Source organism: Micromys minutus, assembly GCF_963924665.1.
Source record: "Micromys minutus genome assembly, chromosome: 1".
Taxonomy (NCBI): Eukaryota; Metazoa; Chordata; class Mammalia; order Rodentia; family Muridae; genus Micromys; species Micromys minutus.
This window is the reverse complement of record NC_137969.1, coordinates 158,465,222-158,487,862: the sequence shown is the minus strand read 5'-3', so window position 1 is coordinate 158,487,862 and position 22,641 is coordinate 158,465,222. Positions and strand designations below refer to the sequence as shown.

General features: G+C 36.8%; 1 protein-coding gene across 7 annotated transcripts in view; it reads right to left on the bottom strand.

Annotated features, from left to right (window-relative positions):
* Positions 1-22,641, bottom strand: part of ITSN2 (intersectin 2) — a 115,463-nt gene that overhangs the window by 76,540 nt on the left and 16,282 nt on the right. For 5 of the 7 annotated variants that reach the window (XR_013975111.1, XM_080920295.1, XM_080920298.1 and 2 more), the window contains exons 2-10: positions 13,780-13,842; positions 7,715-7,807; positions 6,139-6,202; positions 4,790-4,953; positions 3,075-3,281; positions 2,864-2,960; positions 2,093-2,232; positions 814-877; positions 186-323 (exon numbers count right to left, since the gene is read on the bottom strand). Coding sequence is in view for 6 of the 7 variants with exons in the window: in XM_080920295.1 (XP_080776421.1) it covers positions 186-323; positions 814-877; positions 2,093-2,232; positions 2,864-2,960; positions 3,075-3,281; positions 4,790-4,953; positions 6,139-6,202; positions 7,715-7,807; positions 13,780-13,810 (998 nt within the window). In the remaining variant the exon portion in view is untranslated. Of the gene's footprint in view, positions 1-185; positions 324-813; positions 878-2,092; positions 2,233-2,863; positions 2,961-3,074; positions 3,282-4,789; positions 4,954-6,138; positions 6,203-7,714; positions 7,808-13,779; positions 13,843-16,425; positions 16,494-22,641 lie in introns of those variants that run through there. The other 2 variants (XM_080920296.1, XM_080920299.1) reach the window with 2 other exon arrangements.

Sequence of the window (22,641 nt, the reverse complement as noted above, 5' to 3'; positions counted from 1 at the left end):
TTTTCAGTTAAACTTTTCTCTCTTTTATAGCATGTTGAAAACACCCCTTCTGTTATCTACAGAATGACTCATTAAGCACGAAGACACAGGACATAGCAAATTTGTAACTCTCTAAACTGAAGCACAGGCTCCAAAGAGGTAAAAATGACACCTAATGATGCAAACCTGGCTCTGCAGACACCCACCTGAAAGACGGAGGGACCAGCTCAGGAGGCAATGTCAGTGGCAGTGGCTGTCCAGCTTTGGCCATGTCTGTGAGGTGCATCGCCAGAATAAACTCTTCAGCTTTCAACTGTCCATCACCATCAATGTCAGCCAGAGTCCTACAGGCAGTGTGAACATTCACAAGTTACAAAGTCCACTCAGAGCTTTTACTGACTTTTATTTTCATGAGTCATGACAGGATAAATTCTAGAGTAAAGATATACCAAAAAAAGTCAATTTTTACCCTTAATTTTCATAGCCCCAAAGAAAGACAGTGAGTCATCATAGCAAATGCCCATTCTGGGAATGTTGTTTATCACATTTCATGTTCAATTCACTATATTAAAATGAGATAACCTCTGGATTGCAACATAGTCAATAAAGGAAAGAAAGCAACACTGTTGCTTAGAAAAATCAAGGTTAAGGTCTCAAGAATATACACTTCCCTAGTGAATGTAACTTCCAAACGCCTACTTTTACAGAACATTCCCGAGTAACAAACTTTTACAGAAACAATGATCTTATGTCTGTTCTTTCAGAAACAATCTTCCAGAAAGGTTTCTTATAATAGAGTATGCATAATTTGAAATCACTGATGGGCACACTCACCAAATAGTGGCTAGCTGAGTTTGAGAAAGATTTGATTGAAGAAGGGCATTTCTAGCTTGAAAACCTGATTGAGAGAGCATACAAAGAAATGACTTTAGTCTGTTAAGTCATGCAGATGCTGCTGCTGCTTCCTCGGCATATTTACCATCAAAATGTTTGTACTGGGGCCAAGTAGCGGGCATTCCACAGTAATCAAGCACAGTTCTGTTCCAGAGTACAGCGCCTAGAGCTACTGAGAAGGGGGTGTTCCTGAATATTCTTCCAGCAGGAAAGCACCACAGCCCTGAGAGCAAGGGCAAGCCTCAGGCCAAGTGTGGAGAGGAAAGGCTCTCCGCAGTGACCTCCTACGCTCCCCTTTCCCTCAAGTTCTTCAATTGTTCCTTTGTCCTCACGTCTTTGTTCCTACACGATCTACAGAGGCTGCCGTTCCTCCCAGGACTCCTGAGCACACTCCTCTCTCTGTTTATAACAAGCATCTAAAGCCTGATGCCCTATATCTGCAGCCCAAACCCATATCCAACCAAACACCTACATATATGTTATATATATATATATATATGTTTTATATAAAAATCCTGTCTCTACCATGTCCTCCTCTCCAATTTTCACTCCAAATTGCTCTTTTTTCTCTGTCGCTTGCATCACTGTCCGTAGCATGACTCCAGACAGAAATCACCAAGTCTTTACTGACCCCTTTTCTTTTATCCATCATCACTTTGCCCTATGTGAGGATTATTTGCTGTGGGAATGTGAAAGTTAGGAGGTGGAACATACTTGCCTATTACAAGTATCTATCTTGTATATAGCCGTATAACAGTTTATCATCCTCTGTAAGTTTATATCATATTCTAAACTGAGCTGAAATGTTCTACAAACATGCAAGTTAAAATATAAAGAATAAGCCATGAAAAAGGCAAGGAGAGAAAAAGTGTTTTCTCTCAGAGAGCCAAGGCTAATTGCTACCTACCACTATCACACCTGTGGTTTGGGATTTCATTTGCTTCAAAGCTTACAAGATGAAGTCTAATCTTTTTGAGAGATGCTTTTCTGAAAAGTGGGGTGAATTCCCCTTGCACTTAACTTGGCATAAGAATTTGAAGAAAGCAATCAAGTCGAATCTATCTTTCAATAATTATATACTTACAATATTCTTATGTGTGTAATGCCTTCAATGTTAGAACTTTAGCTAAGACACAAAGTACAAATTCATGTAACAGTTTTTCAAAAGACGTTTACATAAAGGACTAGTGGTCTCTCATAATCACTGCATGCCAGTTACCTGAGAGGTATCCACTCATGCTTTTGTCTAGACTATTAAACTTTTGCCGATACTTTAATCTTGAAGGCTGAGGAACTGCCCACTCTGAGGTCCCAGTCTTAGGCGAGTTCCCTGAGAGGGAAGCAGTTGAGGAAGTTGAGCTATAATGAAATGTATTTAAAATGTTGTTACTAAATAAAATACAATGAAATTTTATAAGACAAAGACATTAAAAATCAATATACAATACAATGGCAACAGACACCTACAATTCTATCTATTAAGACCCTACAATTTCAGGCATTCTGCTGGCTAGGGCATTTATAAATGGCATTTCATATCTTCCAAACATTGTCTACATTTTTTATTCTGTCAAACTTCGGTTCAGTGATGTTAAGAGTCACAAAAATCAATGGTTATTTAAGCTACAATACAATATTTTTCTAAGGGAAAGTTAACTCTTTTAAACCATGATAATTTCTATGGTAGGTAATAAATGGTACTTCTGTGTTCTGTAAAATTTAAAAATACCACTTTATCAAGATGTGGTGGTGCATACCTATAATCCCAGCATTTGGGGAGGCAGAGGCAAAGCCAGCCTAGTCTACAGAGCAAGTTCTAGGACAGCCAGGGCTATACAAAGAAACTCTTCCAACAACAACAACAACAAAGAATGCTTGTGTTAAATATTTATACTTGTCCATTACAAAGAACAACCTAGATAATCCCAGGGCTTATTAACAAAAAAATCCACACTGAAAACAGACAAAGCTGTGTGTTAAGTATTCATACCTACTAGATCCTAAATCAATCAGAGACTGGGCCTTCTGGATACTAGCACCACCAAATCCTCCCATCATCAGACTGTAAGATGATGCATGAGGCAATGCTGGGAAAGATAAAAGGGAAAAGAGCTGTACTAGGCGATTCCACAAAGAAGGGAATCTCTGAATAACCAACCTAACAGTTTCTTCTTCACATCTCTGACTTATTAGACACTTACTTGAAGAAGAATAAGGAATGGATAAAGGCTGAATGAGACTGGCAGTTCCATTTGGTAATGAAGATGTACTAACAGAAGGCACTAGGGGAGCAGGCATCATTAGGGGAGGAATACTGGTCCCTGAAGTAGCAGAAGACAAGGGTGTTGTTATAGGTGCAACTGGAGGCAATGGCTGATGAATGGACAGATTGGGCATGCTTCCCATCCCTAAAGATAAAAGAGAACACATCTTCCAATGGCATTTTCAACTATAAAATATATCCCAAAAAATAAGTTACAGCACAAAAAGCACCCTTGTTTTGCAGAATTACCATGGTAAATTACCCTTAAAATATTCCATAAAGCAGCTCTGAATCTGAAGATAACATAAATGCTAGAATATTGTCTGTCATGTATGAACTATAAACAGACCCTTCCTTCTTTTATGCCCACTAACACTAAGCAATCTTTGCCAACTACACACAATATCTCAAAGATAAAATGTCTTAGCTGGCCATATGGCTTTCTGAGTAAGGAAAACAGATCCAGAGCTGCTATGTCACTGGACATCAAACAAACACTCTAACTAGTAGACATTGTGGTGGACTTGCGTATGTAGATGTGTTATTGGCAAATACACCACTTATTTCACTTTCTTTCCAAGTTATACATCTACAAATTCAAAACTCTTTAAAATTAGTGATAACTTTTATATTCTTAGCTGCAGAACACTAATTACAACATAAGACTATGGCCACCAGGTGATTTGGTGTTCATCTCTACAGCCGAGTACAACAGCGGAAGGATAAGGTGTTTTAAAACCTAACATCTGGTCTAAACAATTGCATTTCTCAACACACAGACATCTTACGGAGTGTTCCATTCAAAACTACTGCTTTTCACATATAATTAATAAGAAACTGGCTAATCAAAATTATATGAAAAACATAGTAACTGGTAATCTCTGCTGAGTATGTAAATTAGTTAGGACAATGTGTAAAATTTTTAGGCCTCAATTTAGCAGGCTAATTAACCTTCAAATTAAAGAAATTCTTACTCATCTATGATTTTAAATTACCATGCAGATTAAATCCCTTTAGGTGTGTTTAAATTTATTTAGTAAATACCCTTGTCTTATGTATTTAATATTAACACTCACCTCTTTAAGAGTTACAGTATAGTGTTCTGATACATGTATACATGTATGATAACTAAACAAGGATATTTAACACATCTGTTATCTCAAGTATTTATCCATTTCTCTATGCTAAAAACATTTAAAATATTCTCTCCTAGTTGCTTTGGAATATACAATGAAAAAATTGTTAACCACAGTCACCCTACCATACAACAGAACCTGAATTAATTTCTCCTAACCGTAATTTTGTAACAACTGACAATTTGTCCTTGACCCCCACCCACGGCACCTCCCTTCTGTATCTTCTAGTAATTAGCATCCTGTTTGCTCCATCCATGAGAGATAGAAGAGACTGATAAGGAACCCTGTTTAGAGTCAGTTGTACCTCAAGAGGCAGATAATTCATTTCACGACTAGGGCTGTGATTCAGGCACGACCAGACACTTAGCTATAATAGTACATTTTAGATCTCTTCTCTTAAAGGCATGAGACTTAACCTGGAAGTCTAGAGATTGTCATTTTGTGCTAATAAATCCTTTCCTGATCCCCAAAAAATCCATCCTCTTAACCTAGGGCTGCTAAATTAATAAATACATACCAAAACGAGCAGAGATTAGTGGAGAGAACATGGGGGGTTGTTTCATGATAGGAGGGAGAACTACAGGCAGCTGTTGACCCTGCAGCTTTAATTTGATTAGTTTCATAGCTATAGAGAACTCTTGCTGGTCCATCTTCCCATCCTTGTTCAGATCTGATAAGGCCCTAAAAGGAGAATGAGGTGAGTAGATCGGTATGTGGGGTGGTAATGAAGAAATATAAACTACTGCTGAGGTTGAGAAAAAGAAAACAATGACAAAGCATGCACATGTGGATGTGTGTGTGTGTGTATGTGTGTGTGTGTGTATGTGTGTGTGTAACAGAAAACTTGCACAGTGGAAAACACTAGCCAGAGAGAATATCTAACAGAACGTTCTTAGACTATACAGAATCTAGATAGTTCTGAGAGGATTTCCAACAATGAAGATAAAAACTGATCTTTCAAGAACACTGTAATCATTAGTCAGGGACGATAGCAAACCTCTAAAAATCCCAGACATTATGGAGGCAGAGAGAAAAGGAATGTTCCAAATTTAAGGCCAGCCTGACCTACAGAATGAGTTTTAGAACATCTAAGGGTATGTAGTATGTATATTTTATATAGGTACATAATTTATAAATTTACTTGATTCACTTGTTCAAATAATTGAAAATATGTTTGCTACTAGCATTCTGCCAAGCACACAAATGTTCTATAGGAAAAAGAAAGGGATAGAAGTTCTTATACATTGCAAATACATTTTAAAAACACAACCCCAAATGCTCTAGAACACTTAAAGAGGTTTATCACTTCTTTATGAGTTTCTACATGTATTATATGCACATGTGTGCTTGATACCCACGGAGGTCAGAAGATGGTGCCAGATACGCTGGAACTAGAATTATATTATAGATGGTTATAAGCTGCCATGTGGGTGCTGGGAACTGAACCCAGGTCCTCTGCAAGACCTGTGTTTAGCCACTGAGTATCTCTGCTACCCCTCTAAAATACTTCTTAAGTAAGAGGAAGGAAAGAGATGGCACTTTGGGGTTTACAGATAATGAAAATCAATAAAACTACAACAAAATGTCAGAAAGGAATTTGAGATTTTTGTCAAGTTATACAGAAATAGTTTTCAATGTTAACTCTTACATTCTGTCTTGAATTCTAATTAAATTAGAACTTTTTCCTATAGAACACTTTGAATTATTTTCAACTATTTATTAAGTATAATTTATTTCTCAAAAAGCTAATTTTTTTTTTATTTAACAGCAGAGTACAAATGAAAATAATTTGCTTTTAGCACCATACAATTTAAAAAACAACAACAAACCATCAGAAATTTAAGTGCATTTATAAAAGAGTTTTACCATATTTCAGCTAAAACTGGGGCTGGCAGACCTGACTGTAAGAAAAAAGTACGGGCTTGATCACCTGAAAGTAATAAACACAAAAGCCAAATGGTACATTAGTAAAATTAGAAAAAAAAATTATTCCAATACTTACAAATAGAAACAGTTGACACATGATGCTGACTTAACTCTAATCAGTAAAGTTATCAATGTACATATGAAGTTATTTATCTAGAGAAATATGTCACCACTAACATCCTATAAATCAGTGAAGTGTGTTATTCATCCTTGATTCTTCACCCTAAGCAAGTTCTATAACTACCAAGGGCCAAAGAAACGTCTGCATGGGTTTCCTCATACTTGTATGTATGCTTGCTGAACAAGAACACAAAACCCAATTCTTCTCTGCTGGGGTTTTCAGAATGGGGTTTGTAAATGGGAAATCCTGAAGACTGAAGTCTCCCACTGGTTACAGAATGATGGCTTTTCCAAGCCCAGTGTTCTCCTGCAGCACTCCCAGTATCTCTCTGACACTGTTGCCATCCTGCTCAGACTCCGGGAACAAGGGAAACCAACAGAAACATGGCCATGCCCACACCACCAGATGTGCTACTAGTGGTAAAGCCCTGATTCAGAACCTCAGATCTTCTAGTAGCCATGGATGATAACTATTATTAGCTCGTCGGGAGAGTAGTCAAGCTCTGACAGCAGGTATGGTACAGTAGGCATGCCAAGGATTCTGAAGTCAGCCTGAAAGGTATCAGTAGTTATCATGATAGCCGTAGGCAAATCCCACATCAAATCTCAGTCTAGGCTATACCCTGTGTGAATACAGATGAGCATGTCTGCCTCACAGAGGTGCTGTGAAGGTGAAACACAGTCATACACACTACAAAGCTGACAAATAGTATAGGTGTCATTTCTGTGACAACTATTATACATAAAAGTATTAAGATGCAGAGGCACAAAAATGGAAAGTTTCATTTCTTGAAAAAGAAAGGAAAGATACACCCAAACCAATCACTTTTTTTGTTCTCATAGTCTTTCTACAAAGCAAATTGTTAACACCAATATTTAGCACCAATATTAATAATAAATAACACGGGCTCAAAGGATACATGTCATTATAGAAACAGACTTTAATATGCCACATGCCTGTAATCTAAGCACTCAGAAGAAGCTGAGGCAGGGGGATGTAACAAGTTAAAGGCCAGTCTGAGTTAAACATCAAGACCCTCTCTCAAAACAATGAACAAATCCTAAATAATAAAATATTTTAAAGTTTCTTTGGGGGGAAGAATCTCTGAGAAAATATCTGGGATAAGAAATTTAAAAACCTGAAATAGTATTAATATGTAATAAAACAGATTCCTGACCACCATTTAGAATTCAAGAAAAAAAAACCCCACATGCCACATATGCCAAAATGAATCAACAAACTAAGACGATTAAGTATTTTTAAATTCTAGAGTTTTGATAGATATAAATTTTATCACTTAATACAATTTTGACAGCAGCTATTAAAATTAACTATAAAATATATAAACGAGAACATAATTTACAATAAATAATAGAATAAAGATTAAATACAAACCTGTTATGTAACCTCCTGAAGGCTTGAGGTTATCAAACTGTTTATCATGCTTAGTACGTTCCTCAGATGTAATAGCCCACATATTTGGCCCTCCTAAAACACATGTGAAAGGCCAAGATATTATAGGATGTACATGAGCCTGCTCAAAACAGTGTGTCATCCACAAGAACACAAAAATTTAACATGCAAACATGAATCTTAAGCATTCATTTGATGAGACTATTTAATGTCTGAATGCCATAAAAAGTAGAATTTTATCAACTATATACAGAAACCTAAAGCTTTTCAGTCACCCACGCAGTTAACATCTATTAATAATAACTTTGTATCATTCACAAGGATGAGGTAAATACTGGCAATAAAAAAATGTTAGCGTATTATTCTCAAAGAAATACCTAGAAAGTACCATCATTTACTGTGTTAACTGTGAAGAACCCTCAGCAGAAGTATGGCAAAAGTTGTCAAAATCTAAGTCTGAAACATCACAACTGAGATATTAGGAAAGATTAAGACCTAAGCAGAGGCTGGAAGCTTCAGCATCTTGCCATGTGCCAAGGTGGTATAAGAGCACTTCTCTGGGCTGGAGAGATGGCTCAGCGGTTAAGAGCACTGACTGCTCTTCCAGAGGTCCTAAGTTCAAATCCCAGCAACCACGTGGTAGCTCATAACCATCTGTAATGGGATCTGATGCCCTCTTCTGGTGTGTCTGAAAACAGCTACAATGCACTCACAGGCATAAAATAAATAAATCTTAAAAAAAAAAAAAAAAAAAAAAAAAAAGAGTACTTCTCGCACACAAAAAAGATATGCAAGATGCTCTAAGAGAACTAAAGAGGCTACTGCCAGCTAAGGTACCATGTGAATACAAAAAGTAGCAGGGAATAACTAGTCTGAATTTGCTGTAAAGAGTCATTTTTCTTTTTCCTTCATCACTGGGGATTAATAAGGCCCTTTCTATTCCAGGAGCCAGTTGAGTATCCAGGAAAGAACAAACATTTAAAAATGGTTCAACAGATGAGTAGATGTTAAAATCACTTTATAAATCACTCTGGGAAATCATCACCTGTACCTCACTCTGGCTACTCTTCCTATGGTTTACTCAGCATCTCTCAACACGAAACCATATATATTTAGACACATAAACTTATTAAATCTGCTGTCCACATTGAGTAAAAAAATCACATTATAAAATCAAATTTCCAGAAACATTTACCACTGAAAAGAAAAGGACTACTCTAATTTTAGATGTTAAAGCTGATTTGATAACACACTTTCCTTATTTCAAGTGACTGATTTTTTAAAAAAACCTATAAAAAGTGTTAAGAGTTAGAAATACAGAAACAAATATGCCTAAGAACTAAGGCTCTAAAATAGCTAAACGATATACTTCTGATATAAACACGTGTGCAGTAGAACTTTCCTTGTCTTATCAGCTTATTATCAGAGAGACTGAGCAGATTTTCCATGCAAGTATACCTGCAATAAAACAATACTAGCATCACCTTTCACCTATTAAATTAGAGAAATAAACCACAGTGGAGACCAGTGTGTGGAGAGGAATGACTAAAAACAAAATATAATAATATACTCATTTGAAAATTCCATTAAAGATCTGTGACTTAGGGGAAATGTTGATGAAAAGATGAAAAATGACAACAGGGATGAAAACAGCTGTGAGCCCAATGATGTCAGGTATGTATGTACAGAATCATTAACCCCAGGGCCACATGATAAATTAGGGGACTACCATGGAGAAGGAAACTAAAAGCAATGGTGGAAAAGCAACTGGCTTAAGATAATACAGTAAGTAGCAGAGCTGAGATTAGAATTTGGGCAGTTGAGGATTAGCTCAGCGGTAGTGTGTGGCTTAGCAAGCACAAAGCCATGGGTTTGGTCCTTGGAATGAGAAAAAACAAAACAAACTTTGACCACATGGGAACTGAGGTTAGAACTGGGGTAGCCTGAACTCCCTGAACTATATCGTCTCCAGCATATTTGGACAAGATGTTCAAGCTCTCTTCACTGTAGATGCCAACTCTGTAGCCTAGGAATGCACCTAACTCAAAGGGTTCCTCGGAGACCATAGGGAATAAACAGTATGCCCACACTAAAATGATGGCTTGAGAATGACAAAACAAACAATAATGGCACACATGCGTGAAAATTCCATTTAAAACTCACTTTTATATGCTAACCTAAGAACATAATTAAAAATTAAAATGGACAAAACATGGTCTCACTGTGTAACCCTGGTTGACCTGGAACTCCCTATATAAACCACACAGTGTCAAACTCAGTAGAGATTTGCACGTCTCTGCTGAGATTAAAGGGGTGCGCATCATGCCTGGCTATGTGTTCTTTTATACATAGCTATCTGTCCAAACTCTTCCTGGATACTTGTCTTCGGTGTAGCAAACTTGCCCAGCCTGTTAATATTTGATTCTCCATGTGATCATGACCCCTGCATATTCACTCATTCAAGAAGCAAGCAAGGGAAACAGAAATGAATCCATGAGCCCTTGAAAGGCATTCACAGTCTCATCATTGAAGACTGCACCACCTAGAAAATCGCAAACAGACCCTCATTATCATTAACATTATGTGTAAATAGAAATGCTAATTAAGTTAGTTGGGACACAAAATAACTTAAATATGGTCAAATAACTTTCAAAACAAAGGACCACTTTAAAATTTAATAAATGTACCAAGAATTTTCTGAAAATGAGATAACTTCAAAATAAAAAAATTCAGAAATATATGAGTCAAAGCCAATTTTTAAATAGTTGATACAAATCTAGCTTTCTTACTTACAATGTAGCACTAAAAGAAGTTTTCAAAAGAGCAGTTTCGTATTCTGCACCTGAATGGGAGAAAACCTGCCTATCTTAGTCTGGTTTTATAAGCTTTATGGGGAGTTGGTGTCCAGTATTTCCATGAAAATATAATGACCTCTTCATTGTCTGATAATCAAATTCTACCCGATTCTGGAACTGTCTTTTCCTACCTCTTCTTTCTTTCACCACTTTTCTTCTACCCTTTCAACCTCCTAAAACTAGGTAGGAAAGAAGGAAGATAGAGAGGAAAGAGATCCTTGAATAAAGTCAAGAGTAGGAAAGGGGGTAACATTGTTAGACTGCTTCTTGTTATTAGGGACATCAGTTCCTGTGGCAAGTTTGATCTTTGCTGTGAGAATATCTAATTTCTTCCTTGCACATGACTACTTAACAAACAACAACAACCAACCAACACTCTAACAGTCCTCTAGGGCCCTAGCATTTATATACTCTCTAAGAATTCCAAACATCACACAATCGCAGAAACTATCTGCACCTGGCAAAATTCACAATCCTATTAGAGCACAAGGCAAATCATAGTCGGCTGCTTCGGACAATCCAAAGCAGACCTGGGTCCCCACTCCTGAGATTAAAGTTAATGTACATTCCTGTTTCTGTGATTTTTAAAGAAACCAAATTTCTCACTACACATTTCCCCCTAACTCATCACTAAAGTGAGGATGGATTTTCAAAAGAACCACTGTTCCTCATTCTCTTCTTGCTACTGGCTCTGTTAAGCACATTCACAGAACCAGTGAATAAGGAAAATTCTCAGTTACAGAGAATCAACTAGTAAGAAATATCTATCACCCTTGTTTTCACATGTGTAGCTATACATACATATCTATAAATATATAAATATACATAAAGAACACAGATATCACATCAATATCATAATTCTAAATGTAAATAATCCAAACATGCTATATTTATATAAAATAAAATAAAATATTGGAAAGTCTATATTGATATTTGTCTCCAATTTAAAATATTTAAAACAGATTTAAACAAATAACATTTAAGATGAATAATGTGTACTGATCTAGCACTAATTTAAATCTCTAAAATATAATAGTTATACTGTTCTAAACAGACCTGTAGCCTAAGTTGTGGGAAGTTCACTTATAAAAACCTGGGTTTTTCAAGTACAGTGCAATGCTGTATCTGACAGTACACACCCAACATCTAGCCCAGCAGTTTCTTAACCATATGGTTGAAATATTGTTGAGCCCTAAAGCTCTAAAAATATAAAAAAAGAAAAAAGAAAGAAAGAAAGAAAAGAAAAGAAAAGAAAAGAAAAGAAAAGAAAAGAAAATGGGAGTGAGGTGTTATTCTTAAAGCCACCGGTTTTTGTTTGTTTGGTTTGGTTTTTCTTTTAATTCTGTATCACTCCCTCTCTTTACAGATTACAGATTAAGACACTATGGTGAGTTCCAGAACTCTTCCTCAGTCTTCAGCACTCCATAATTCTGAGGCGGAAACAAGGTATATCACACTGCAATATCAACCAGTAGCAACATGTATCTGAAATAACACCTTGCCTAGCACTTGAAGGCCTGTCATGTTCTCTCACTTTGCAAATGTATTCAGTTTCTGAAAAGCAGAATATGCGAAGCAGTGCGATTAAGAAGGCTTTGGGAAGGATAGTTCTGTAGTCCAGAAGATTGGGAGCAGAGCTATAGTTGCAAAAAACATGAGGCACTGACAACCATTCTAGTCTTGAGGGAGGGAGGGAGGGAGGGAGGGAGGGAGGGAGGGAGGAAGGAAGGAAGGAAGGGAACAAGAAAAGGAAGTGAAGCACCAAAGACAAGTAAAAAAATCTTGTTTACTAGAACCGTATGACAAGATATAATAGTTCTTTATCTGCACTGTCCAATAAGGCAGCCTCAGCTACATGTGGTTTTAAGCACATGAAATTTGTAATTCAGTATGATTTACATAATTTTTATTAGTTTAAGTTAAAACTGAAAGAGATCTGGCTATGTTAGACAGCTATCACACTGAAAACCAAAGTAACCTACAAAGTCTGTAGTTGGCCTCAGAATGATGAAATCTACATGGCAAAATCAGATGAAAGGTCAGGGCATTAACAAAAACTACTGTGTCCAGGTGTGCTACAGGTAAGTCTCAAGCATCAACTGTGGCAAATGATTTACTAGAGGTGCAGAAACTGCTTTTGAAGTTTTATATTATACATGGATGTGACTTTCAATAACATTTTAAATGCTGGATTGGACATAAATTCAATACATACGAGTTACTTAACTATTTTAATAGGCTATCTTCATGCCTACAAACCACTTTCTAATTAATAATTTGTTCCTCATTCACATAAGCATATTTGTCACTAAACATTTGTCTGTTTCAAATCATTTTTAATAAATAATACATAATAGACATAAGCATTTATGGAATGAAAGAATGAGATCATACTACTTGTTTGTTTTTTTGATTTGTAAACCTCATTAATATGCTTGTTAAAGTTTGTAAGGAACTTGAGTTTAATGAAAACCTTTTCATGAGGCACAGGAATCCTCAAATCTGGATAGAGCATTGCTGTCTTATATTAAACTTGTATATCATTTATTAAGGGAAAATAATATTTAATTTAAGGGTCTGTAGCATAAATCTCTATAATTATACACAATTTCCATAATGAAAACAATATTCATTTTAATCTTACAAAGTCTTAAATTACATTTATTTATTTACTAGGAGGAGCACAAGCCAGAAGACAACTTGTAGGAGTCACAAGTTCTCTCCTTCTACCATATGGTTCCCTGAGATCAAACCCAGGTTAAGTAATTAGACATTATAAACATTAAATAATATAAATATTCATAAAGAGAAATTTCATCCTACATTTATATTACTAAAAGAATCTTGTTGGCCTCACCTTGAAATCATCTGTGCAACTAAAACCACCCTTATTCACTCAACTGTTTCTCCTTCAGTTTCAGGCGTCGAGCAGAATATACTTAAGTTATTCTCACCTGTTTAGTGGGAAGCACATCTGCCAGACACTACCAAAAATACTTCAACAAAAATATGGAATTCACTACATAGTATTAGTAAGATGAGTCATGTAATACTTGAAGATGCTGTGTTTTCCATCAGAATTCTTCGAAGTTTTACATTTAAAACGTCAAATTTATTTACACAAATATTTCAAGCAATAATGGGTTTACCACCACAGCAAAAGCCCATCCTACCATGCACAAAGTTACTTACCATTCATAGCTGTGGGAAACTGAGCCATCATGGTCCTGAATTCTTCATGCAGCTCTCAGCCATCTGCAACATGATAACATGGTACCATGAACACAGCACAGGCAGATCAGGTATAGTACATGCACTAAGCTGTAGGACTTGTATACCCTTCAGCATACGCATGCAACAAAGAAAAACAGCACAGAGCTCCTGTTGCTGCTGAGCAAGCAGACTTCGTAGTTGGGGCTGAGGAGGGGATTCTGTTGGACACAGTGCTGCCTTTAGTACAAGGCTATTTAAGAGAAACAGTATATGTAATAGCAAATGCAGAATGAAGAAACCCTTGGCATTAACCAACATTTCTGTAGAAATAAATTCAGAAGAGAGAAAGCTGTTATGACTAAGCAAGAATTGATTTAAAGAAATCGGCTGCATAAAGCAAGTATATAAAAATATGAAAATCCATACCATTTTTAATCCCCAGCAAGAAATATATCCAAAACAAATGAAATACCATCTTTTAATTAAGCTCAATAGGTTTAAAAAATAGTCTTAAAAGATCGGAGTATATAGCAAAGCACATAGACACACAGAGTTTAAAAGCAGTTATCAAAAACAGTATAATTATTAAAATGCATGCTTATTTAAGTAAGTGCACTAGTAAGAGAAGGGTCTTTGTAGATAGCAAATATGCCTGGCTCTATTCCTAACTGTGACTACAGAAAATTATTTCACTTTTTTCATGTCTTAGATTCCTTGTCTACAATACTTCCAATCATTTTTTAAGTATTATGAAACATAATACACTGAAATATAGCCTGTATTCAGTAAATGAGTGCTTTTTTGTAAACATCCAGAGAAAGTGAAGTTCATTTTGAACCCCCATGCATTATTTAACTGTATATAAATGCAAAATTCAAAATCTGCTCCAAGAGTCTTAAAGATAGGATTAGTCAGGAAGTTAAAAAGACCACTCAGTACCTACTCTATCATTTAATTATTAATAGTTTTAGGAGTCTCAGAAAAATATTTGGATGGGTGGTTTTAAACAAAGCAGTCAGGAAAGGTTCTCCTGAGCTAGCACCAGAAAAAAAACAAAAAGTATTCTTACAAGGTACCATCATGAATTCAGCATGCTAGCATCCTATGGTACCAAGGATCCAGTCCTCTAACAATTTAGATAAATATTTACATTTCATATTTATTTAGTGATTTTCAGTAACAAAAAATGGTACATAAATCTAAGTAATTTATTTACAGGAGAATGAGAGGTGCTTTTTTCCTACTGAGCTAATTAATTCATCTATTACATGTTAGCCAAATCTTGTAATAAGCAAATGGACCACTGGTTAATAGCAAAAAGCATCCGTCTACAAAAAAAGAAAAGGCAAGATAGCCAGTAGAATGGGTGAACCTCCACAAAGGCTTACGGTGCAGTGGTAATGTAACTCTATAATACTACCCTCTGTCAAAATGCATGCTCTTTCTTAGCTGATAATAAGCTTAGCAGGCTATAAACCTGATACCTCTGGTGCTTTTGTTCTTTCTGGGAAGGGAAAAGTTTACTATCAACATGCTGGTGTTCTTCATTCCTTTCTTTAAAAGATAAACTGGAGGTGACAAGAAATTAATGCCCAGACTCTGGTAGGATGACTGGAGCTCCTATAGAAGGTATGGTGTTGAGCCTTACAAGATGAGTAAGAATTATTTATAAGTCTAAAAATCTTGAATTTAACTGCAGCAAACAGGTGTCTTAAAGTTTTAGAGAGAGGAACATACTTTTCATTTTAGATAGCCAATTATGAAGAAAAGACAAAAGCAACGAGACAAAGCAGGGCAAACTGCAAACAAAACCTGGCCCCAGCTCTAGAATAGAGGCATTTGGAAGAGATGAGCTGACCTAGAGAAAGAGCAAAGGGTTCAAAAGAAGCAGAACTCACTGATTCTCTTGGAATGAGTGACTATGCAATAAAAGAAAATAAAAAACGGCTCCCAGAATTGTAAGTGTTAGGTGGAAAAATGGTAGTAGAACCAGATAAAAAAGTTAACACAACTACTTACAACAATCATTTCCTTAGACACGGAACAGCTCTACAAACACATTTTACTTCCTCCATGTAAATGATCATAGCAATATAAAAGAAAAATAAAACATATGCCTGGAAGTAGCCTATCTACTTACCTACATACCTAGTTACCTAGAATGGACACTTTTTAAACACGGGAGAAAGCTTATCCAAAGTAGTGCGCACGCGCACACACACACACACACACACACACACACACACACACACACACACACACACACCTAAATCATTATATATATAGCATACTATGTAACCTCTAAAGCAATAAACACAGTGTCAGGGATGACTGAGATAACAGAAAGGGCAATGGAGAACAGAATTCCATAGACAGAAAGCCTTTAATCAGTTAAGGTCTAACTTACAAACCATCTGTCTACAACTTTTGACTGGGTATCATATATTCTAAAGTTAACAAAATGCCATGTGGTAGATACTCAATTATCACAGTTATAAACTATTAGAAAATAACCAAATAATACAATGAACAGGGAGGGTGTCTTTCTTAGTCAGGGCTTCTATTCCTGCACAAATCATCATGACCAAGAAACAAGTTGAAGAGGAAAGGGTTTATTCAGCTTACACTTCCACACTGCTGTTCATCACCAAAGGAAGTCAGGACTGGAACTCAAGCAGGTCAGGAAACAGGAGCTAATGTAGAGGCCATGGAGGAATGTCACTTAGTGGCGTGCTTCCCCTGGCTTGCTCATCTTGCTTTCTTATAGAACCCAGGTCTACCAGCCCATGGATGGCTCCACCCACAAAGGGCTGGGCCCTCCCCCCTTGATCACTAGTTGAGAAAATGCCTTACAGCTGGATCTCAGGGAGGCCTTTCCTCAAAGGAGGTTCCTTTCTCTGTGATAACTCCAGCTTGTGTCAAGTTGACACAAAACCAGCCAGTACAGAGGGCAAGCCTCCTGGGGTAAGCTGAAAGTACCAGTATACAGAATCTTTTCCACCTTCTACATAGAATTTACCTATTCATGCATGCAAGCACCATATTGCAGTATTGATACATATAAATAGCATCTGGTTAATTCTGGTGGCATCTGGTTATGTAACATAATTTGTTAGAATGAATAGGCTTGTAAAGCTTTCCACTACATCTGTTTTAGTTACAGTACCTTTCTGTCCCACTTAAAAATCATTAATAGCACCATGCTTATATTTTCCTAGTTTACTAGCAGACTTAGAGAGAAATACTAATAATTGGGGCTGGAGATGGAGCTCAGAGATGAAGTGCTTGCTGAGAATGCACCAAGCCTTGGCTCAATTCCCAGTGTTGCATAAGAAATAATTAAAATTGAAATTTTGAAAAATTTAACAGATCACACAAGTCTGTTTTACATTTTTAAATAATTGCTAACATTTGCTTAATGTTTTGTATTAATTCGATACACTTCTATTAGTCACCTACCGTGTCTCACACTCAATCAATATTAAGAATCCAATATGTCAGTTCTGCACATAGACATCTAGCTACCCTGCAATATACTCCAGCAAAACCCTGACGAGGCAGATATCACACTCATCTGGCCTCACAATGAAGAAGAGCTTAAATTGCCCAAAATTGGTGTCATGGAACAATGAGGAGATTCCAAACCTCTCTCATTCTAAAGCCTGTGAACTTCTTTCTCTCTTTGCCTTTATGGACCTTTTCTTCTCCTAAGTGAATATAACAATGATGAAAAGGTCATATGTTCATACTAGCAGTGGGCAAACTTAATGTTCATACATTTTAGTGAAGAATAAAAGTCTACCCAGCTGCACAACACCCAAGGCTGCATCAAATAAGTTAGGGGTACTGGCTGTTTATGGCCTCCTGACATAAAACTCTTAAGAGAAGGGTAACTAACCAGCACCTCCTCTGTCACAGGGTTTGTGGGTGTCCTACAAACACCATGTTCTATGTGTGAAGAGGATAATGTGCAAGGACAGGCAGTTTGCAGTCATGATATGAACTATTAATTATTCCCGTGGAGAACTGGCAAACTACCTTTGAAAAAAACCCTACTTGGTAGATAACAGGTAAAAGGCAAAGACTCACTTGGTTGAATTTATTCTAAATGTAATCTGGAGACATCCCCAAATATGAATTTGGGATGGGAGTATATGATCCCAAAGAGAGAAAAAAGAACTGCCAGACCTATAGTCAGAGACTCTTCTATAAATGGGCCTTTAAGACCCAGAAAAAAATTATAGGCATTTAAAATTAAAAGTAGTGCAGTAAAGACTGAGGATTTTGTTTGTTGAGAAGCACACAATTATAGAAAAATTATAGCAATTTAGTCCAAAGGTAAACTTTTCAAGATAGGTAAATTTTAAAAAGTTGTATAAGCCCACAAGCTCATAAGCAAGAATGAATCTAGAAACCACACACCTCTATGCACAGTTCTATTTCACATCACTGGCAACTTTAACAATTCAACAGATATCCAGGATCATCACTTGAGACTGTGTCGGTAGCAAGTCATCATGTACATTAGCAAAACCTTCTAGAATAGTTTTCCTCCCCTAAAATGTTTTCACACAGATTTCATTTCCTCCCTTTAACCTCACTAGTGTGCCACTCCTGCTTAAACTCCCCAAGTACTTACAGTCAGTCTGAAGCTCTTAGATGAGATGCACTTTCAGAAATCCACTCCAGCCTACTTTACTTAGCACTTCTCCTTGATGGTGTACAGAAACCTTTCTACTGGGACACTTTTTTCTCTGCCTGTTTTCACAAAGAAGTGTTGTCTGTCACAGTCACCATGAGGTTTCTCATCCTTGAATTCCCAATTCAAATGGTATCTCTTCTTTAAAAGAACCCCATCCTCCCCGGCATTAGATATGATCTCTTACGTATGTCTATAATACTGCTCAACCACAATAATCTTTCTCATACTGCACTTCAATTTCACATTACCCTTGTTTGATCTGGGTACAGTTCATTTTTACTTAGTTAGGTATTCCTAGTTCTTAAACCAAATGTCTCATAGAAAATACTTTTAAATATCTGCTGAACAAGTTAATTTGATAAATAAATACAATGGCTTACATAGAAACACAGGAACAGTAACAACAACTCAAAGAAGCGAAGGGAAGCAGAGGAGGCAATGTCACCTTGATAGACTGGAGAAGGGGCTTAGCATGTGAAAGCATTTGCCATGTAAGCTGCCATGTAGAATCCTCAGAATGCATCATGAGAGAGAATCAACTTTCAAACTCTGTCATCTGGCACACATGCATACACACCCATACACATGCAAACATCATATGTATGCACAGTGATAATAAAATAGAATTTTTAAAGATTTAATATATAGAAGAGATCCATTAGGAAAGGAGAGCAGGCTCCTTGAAATTTTTCAGGCTTTAGAAATATGGATATCAACCATATCATTTCCTGCAACATGGGCCTGCTATAACTTATTGGAGATTTTTTTCCCTTTTAAGTATACTTTTGGAGATAAAAGTTTATTTCTTACTAGATTTTGAGTACAGAAGAAAGGTTAGATTTTTCAGCTTTACTTTGGATCATAATAGTTAACTAGTTTAAATAAATTTGACTAAAGGCCTGGCATTAAAAAGTATGATAGTCCAGTTCCTGGAGGCATATTTTAAATTTGCTATTACATTGTCATTTAGCTTGTGCACAAGTGTTTGTGTGCTGACACGGGTGCATACACAATGCAGACAAGTGGAATCAATGCTTTCTTCCACGATGTGGGTCCAGGGGAACAAACTCAGGCTGTCAGAATTGAAAGATAGGTTCCTTCATCTACTAAGCCAACTTGCCTGCCCAGGTGGTTTTGGTTTTAGAGACAATGTTTTGATATGTAACTCTGGTTGAACTGGAACTCATAACCCTTTAGAGCATGGGTCTCAGCCTTCCTAATGCTACAACCCTTCAATGCAGCTCATGTTGTGGTGACCCCATACTTCACAACTGTAATTTTGCTGCTGTTATGAATCATAATATATTTTTGGAGACAAAGGTTTGCCAAAGGGGTTGCAGCCCAGCAGCTGAGAACCACTGCTTTATATTTAGCCTCTAAGTGTGTTTAAGTGTGTAAGATACCACCTGGAGCAGCAATTTTAGCCAGGATAGAAGCTCTAGGAAAATCGAGATGTGAAGCTGGGAGACAAAACAACAAACTTCAATTGTGAACATAGCTAATTTGACATCTTTAAAAGACATATTGGTTAGAGTAACCAAGAAATAGAAGGAGCTCTGGGACTCTGTTGGAGACTAGGTATAGTTGCAATCCTGTCATGAAAATAATGTATCAGAAACAAAAGAATACAGGCATGCTGACAAATGCCTTTAATTCCAGCATTCAGAAGGCAGAGATGGATCACTGTGAATTAGGAACCAGCCTGGCCTACACAGTAGTTTCAGGGCCAGCCAGGTCTACATAGTGAGTCTCATAGTGAGTTTCAAAAGCAAAGAGAAAAAAGTACCAAGGAGGAGTTACTATTGTCAAATGATACACAAATAAAGGCTAATCTATTAATCTTAGCAACCTGTCAAGTTCAGCTGCAATGCAAGCACAGCTCAAAAATCAAAGTGATATGGATTATGCAGTAAGGGGAAGTAATGTCTGTAACCCGAGAAATACACACTTGCTGGACATAGTGGTGCATGTCTTTTAATCCCACCATTCAGGAGGCAGAGGCAGGAGCACCTCTGTGGGTTTGAGGACAAAAGAGATCCTAGCTAAAAAAACAAAACATCAATCAAAAGAACTAGGTTGCTAAAGGAAGATGGACTGGTGGGAGGAGAGGTATGAGTCTTTAAGAAAGGGAAAGAAGATTACTGTATTTTTCTAGACAGGGAAATAAAACAATTTTTCTAGAAAAAAAAAACCTTCAAAGGGATTGGAAAGAAACATTATCTGTGAGAATGAAATTAGCTCCTGGGCATAAAGTTACACCAGGGGACAGACGTTTCTGGCTCTGGGAACAAAGTTCAGATATGGCAACAGGATAAATACAGATATTCACAAGACTGGAAATTCACAGGCAGGAAAATGGGATCAGAGAAAAAACAGACTCTGCCACTCTTTTATTCTGTCCCTCTCTTCAAAGGGGAGAGCTGAAGACTAATTACTTGGCCTCTCTAGGGTCGAAGTGCAAACGTCTTCTCTGAGATAGAAAAAGGGAAGGTCCCACACAAATAAGTTACAAGAATCAGGCAAACATGTATACATTCACATCAACCTTGGACCTACACTGTCAGACATTTGTTAAATAAATGAACATGGGGAAGATAATATAAAGAAAGAAAAGCAATACTGATGATTCCTATAGTCTGGGGAAATAAATGATTCACACTTGATAGTAACATGAGGAACGCAAAGACCTAGCGATACAAATGTAAACAAACACTATTTTTAAAGAAGTTTAAAAACCACATATCTCACACAGAGATTTAAAAATGAAAGTTTATTATCAAGATAAAACCACTAATAGGTTTGACTATATTTTTCTATATATTTTCTTGTGTATATACTAGGAAACTAGTTTTACCAAAAAATATTTTTTTAATTTCAAATAGTTTTAAAATAAAAATTAAAAAGCAAGTAAGCAAGCAAGCAAGCAAGTTAGGCCTAGTGGCCCACAACTATAATCCTAGCTACTGTGGAAGATGAAGCAGGAGTGTAAGAATTCAAAGATAGTCTGGAACACAAAGTGAGTTCAAGACTAGCTTGTATAATTTGACTTGACTATATCTCAAGCCCTTAAAAAGGGGGCAGAGGGGAGGGGTGCTTAAAGGATCATACTTTCATACTTCATTGCTTTGCAACCTATTTTTTCATGCTACCAACTTTTTATCATCACAACACTATAACAGACATTTCTAAAATGCTTTTTTTAAAGTTTTATTTTTAATTACCTGTATGTGTCTGTGCCCGTATGTGGGTATGTGCACGTGATGTAGATACCCTTAGAGGTCAGAGGCATCAGATCCCTGTAAAGCTGGAATTACAGTGATTGTAAGCTGCCTGACATGGGTGCTAGAAAATAAAACAAGGACCTCTGGAAGAGCAGGATGCACTCTTAACTGCTGAGTCAGCTCTCCAGCCCAACAATAAACATTCTAAATGTGTGCACTAAATATAAATGTGTACACATATGACTTTTCCAAAGATAAAGAGTACACATGGGAAGTGATTTAGAGTGTATGAACATTGTAATTTTAATAGATATTTAGAATCTCTAAACTCTTGTCTCTTAACTAAACTTTCTCACCTAACAAATGTATGACAAGAGCGTGCTGCACTGGGCTGAGGAGAAAAATCAGTGGTGAAGTGCTTGCTGCACAAGCATAACATGAAGTTCGACACCCAGCATCCACACACGTAGCCTGTAACCCACTGCTGGGGCAGGGTTGGAGAGAAGGAATGCATCTCGGGTCTCTGAAATGACATTCTTCAGGTTCAATGGGAGACCCTGTCTCAAAAACTAAGGTAGACACAGAGGAAGGTACTATTATGTGCAAAACATAAGGTGCACCTAATCTAAAACATGAAACATTATTAAGCAGACAATGCGATAACCTGAAGACCTTTGTCACAGTTTATTTTACTGTGGTGGTGCTAAAATACCCCAACAAGGGCAACTTAAGAAAGGGGTTATTTTGGTTCATGATCTTCCCCTGAGAGCTGAGATTATAGGCCTGTTCCACCATGCTATAACTGTGTATCATTCATATATCCATCTGTGTCAGTCTATGAGAAAAATTTAAACGTCTTTTCCTTTTACTATTCTTTTCTTAAAAGATATATCAAAGTTGGTGTTAATATTTTAACTC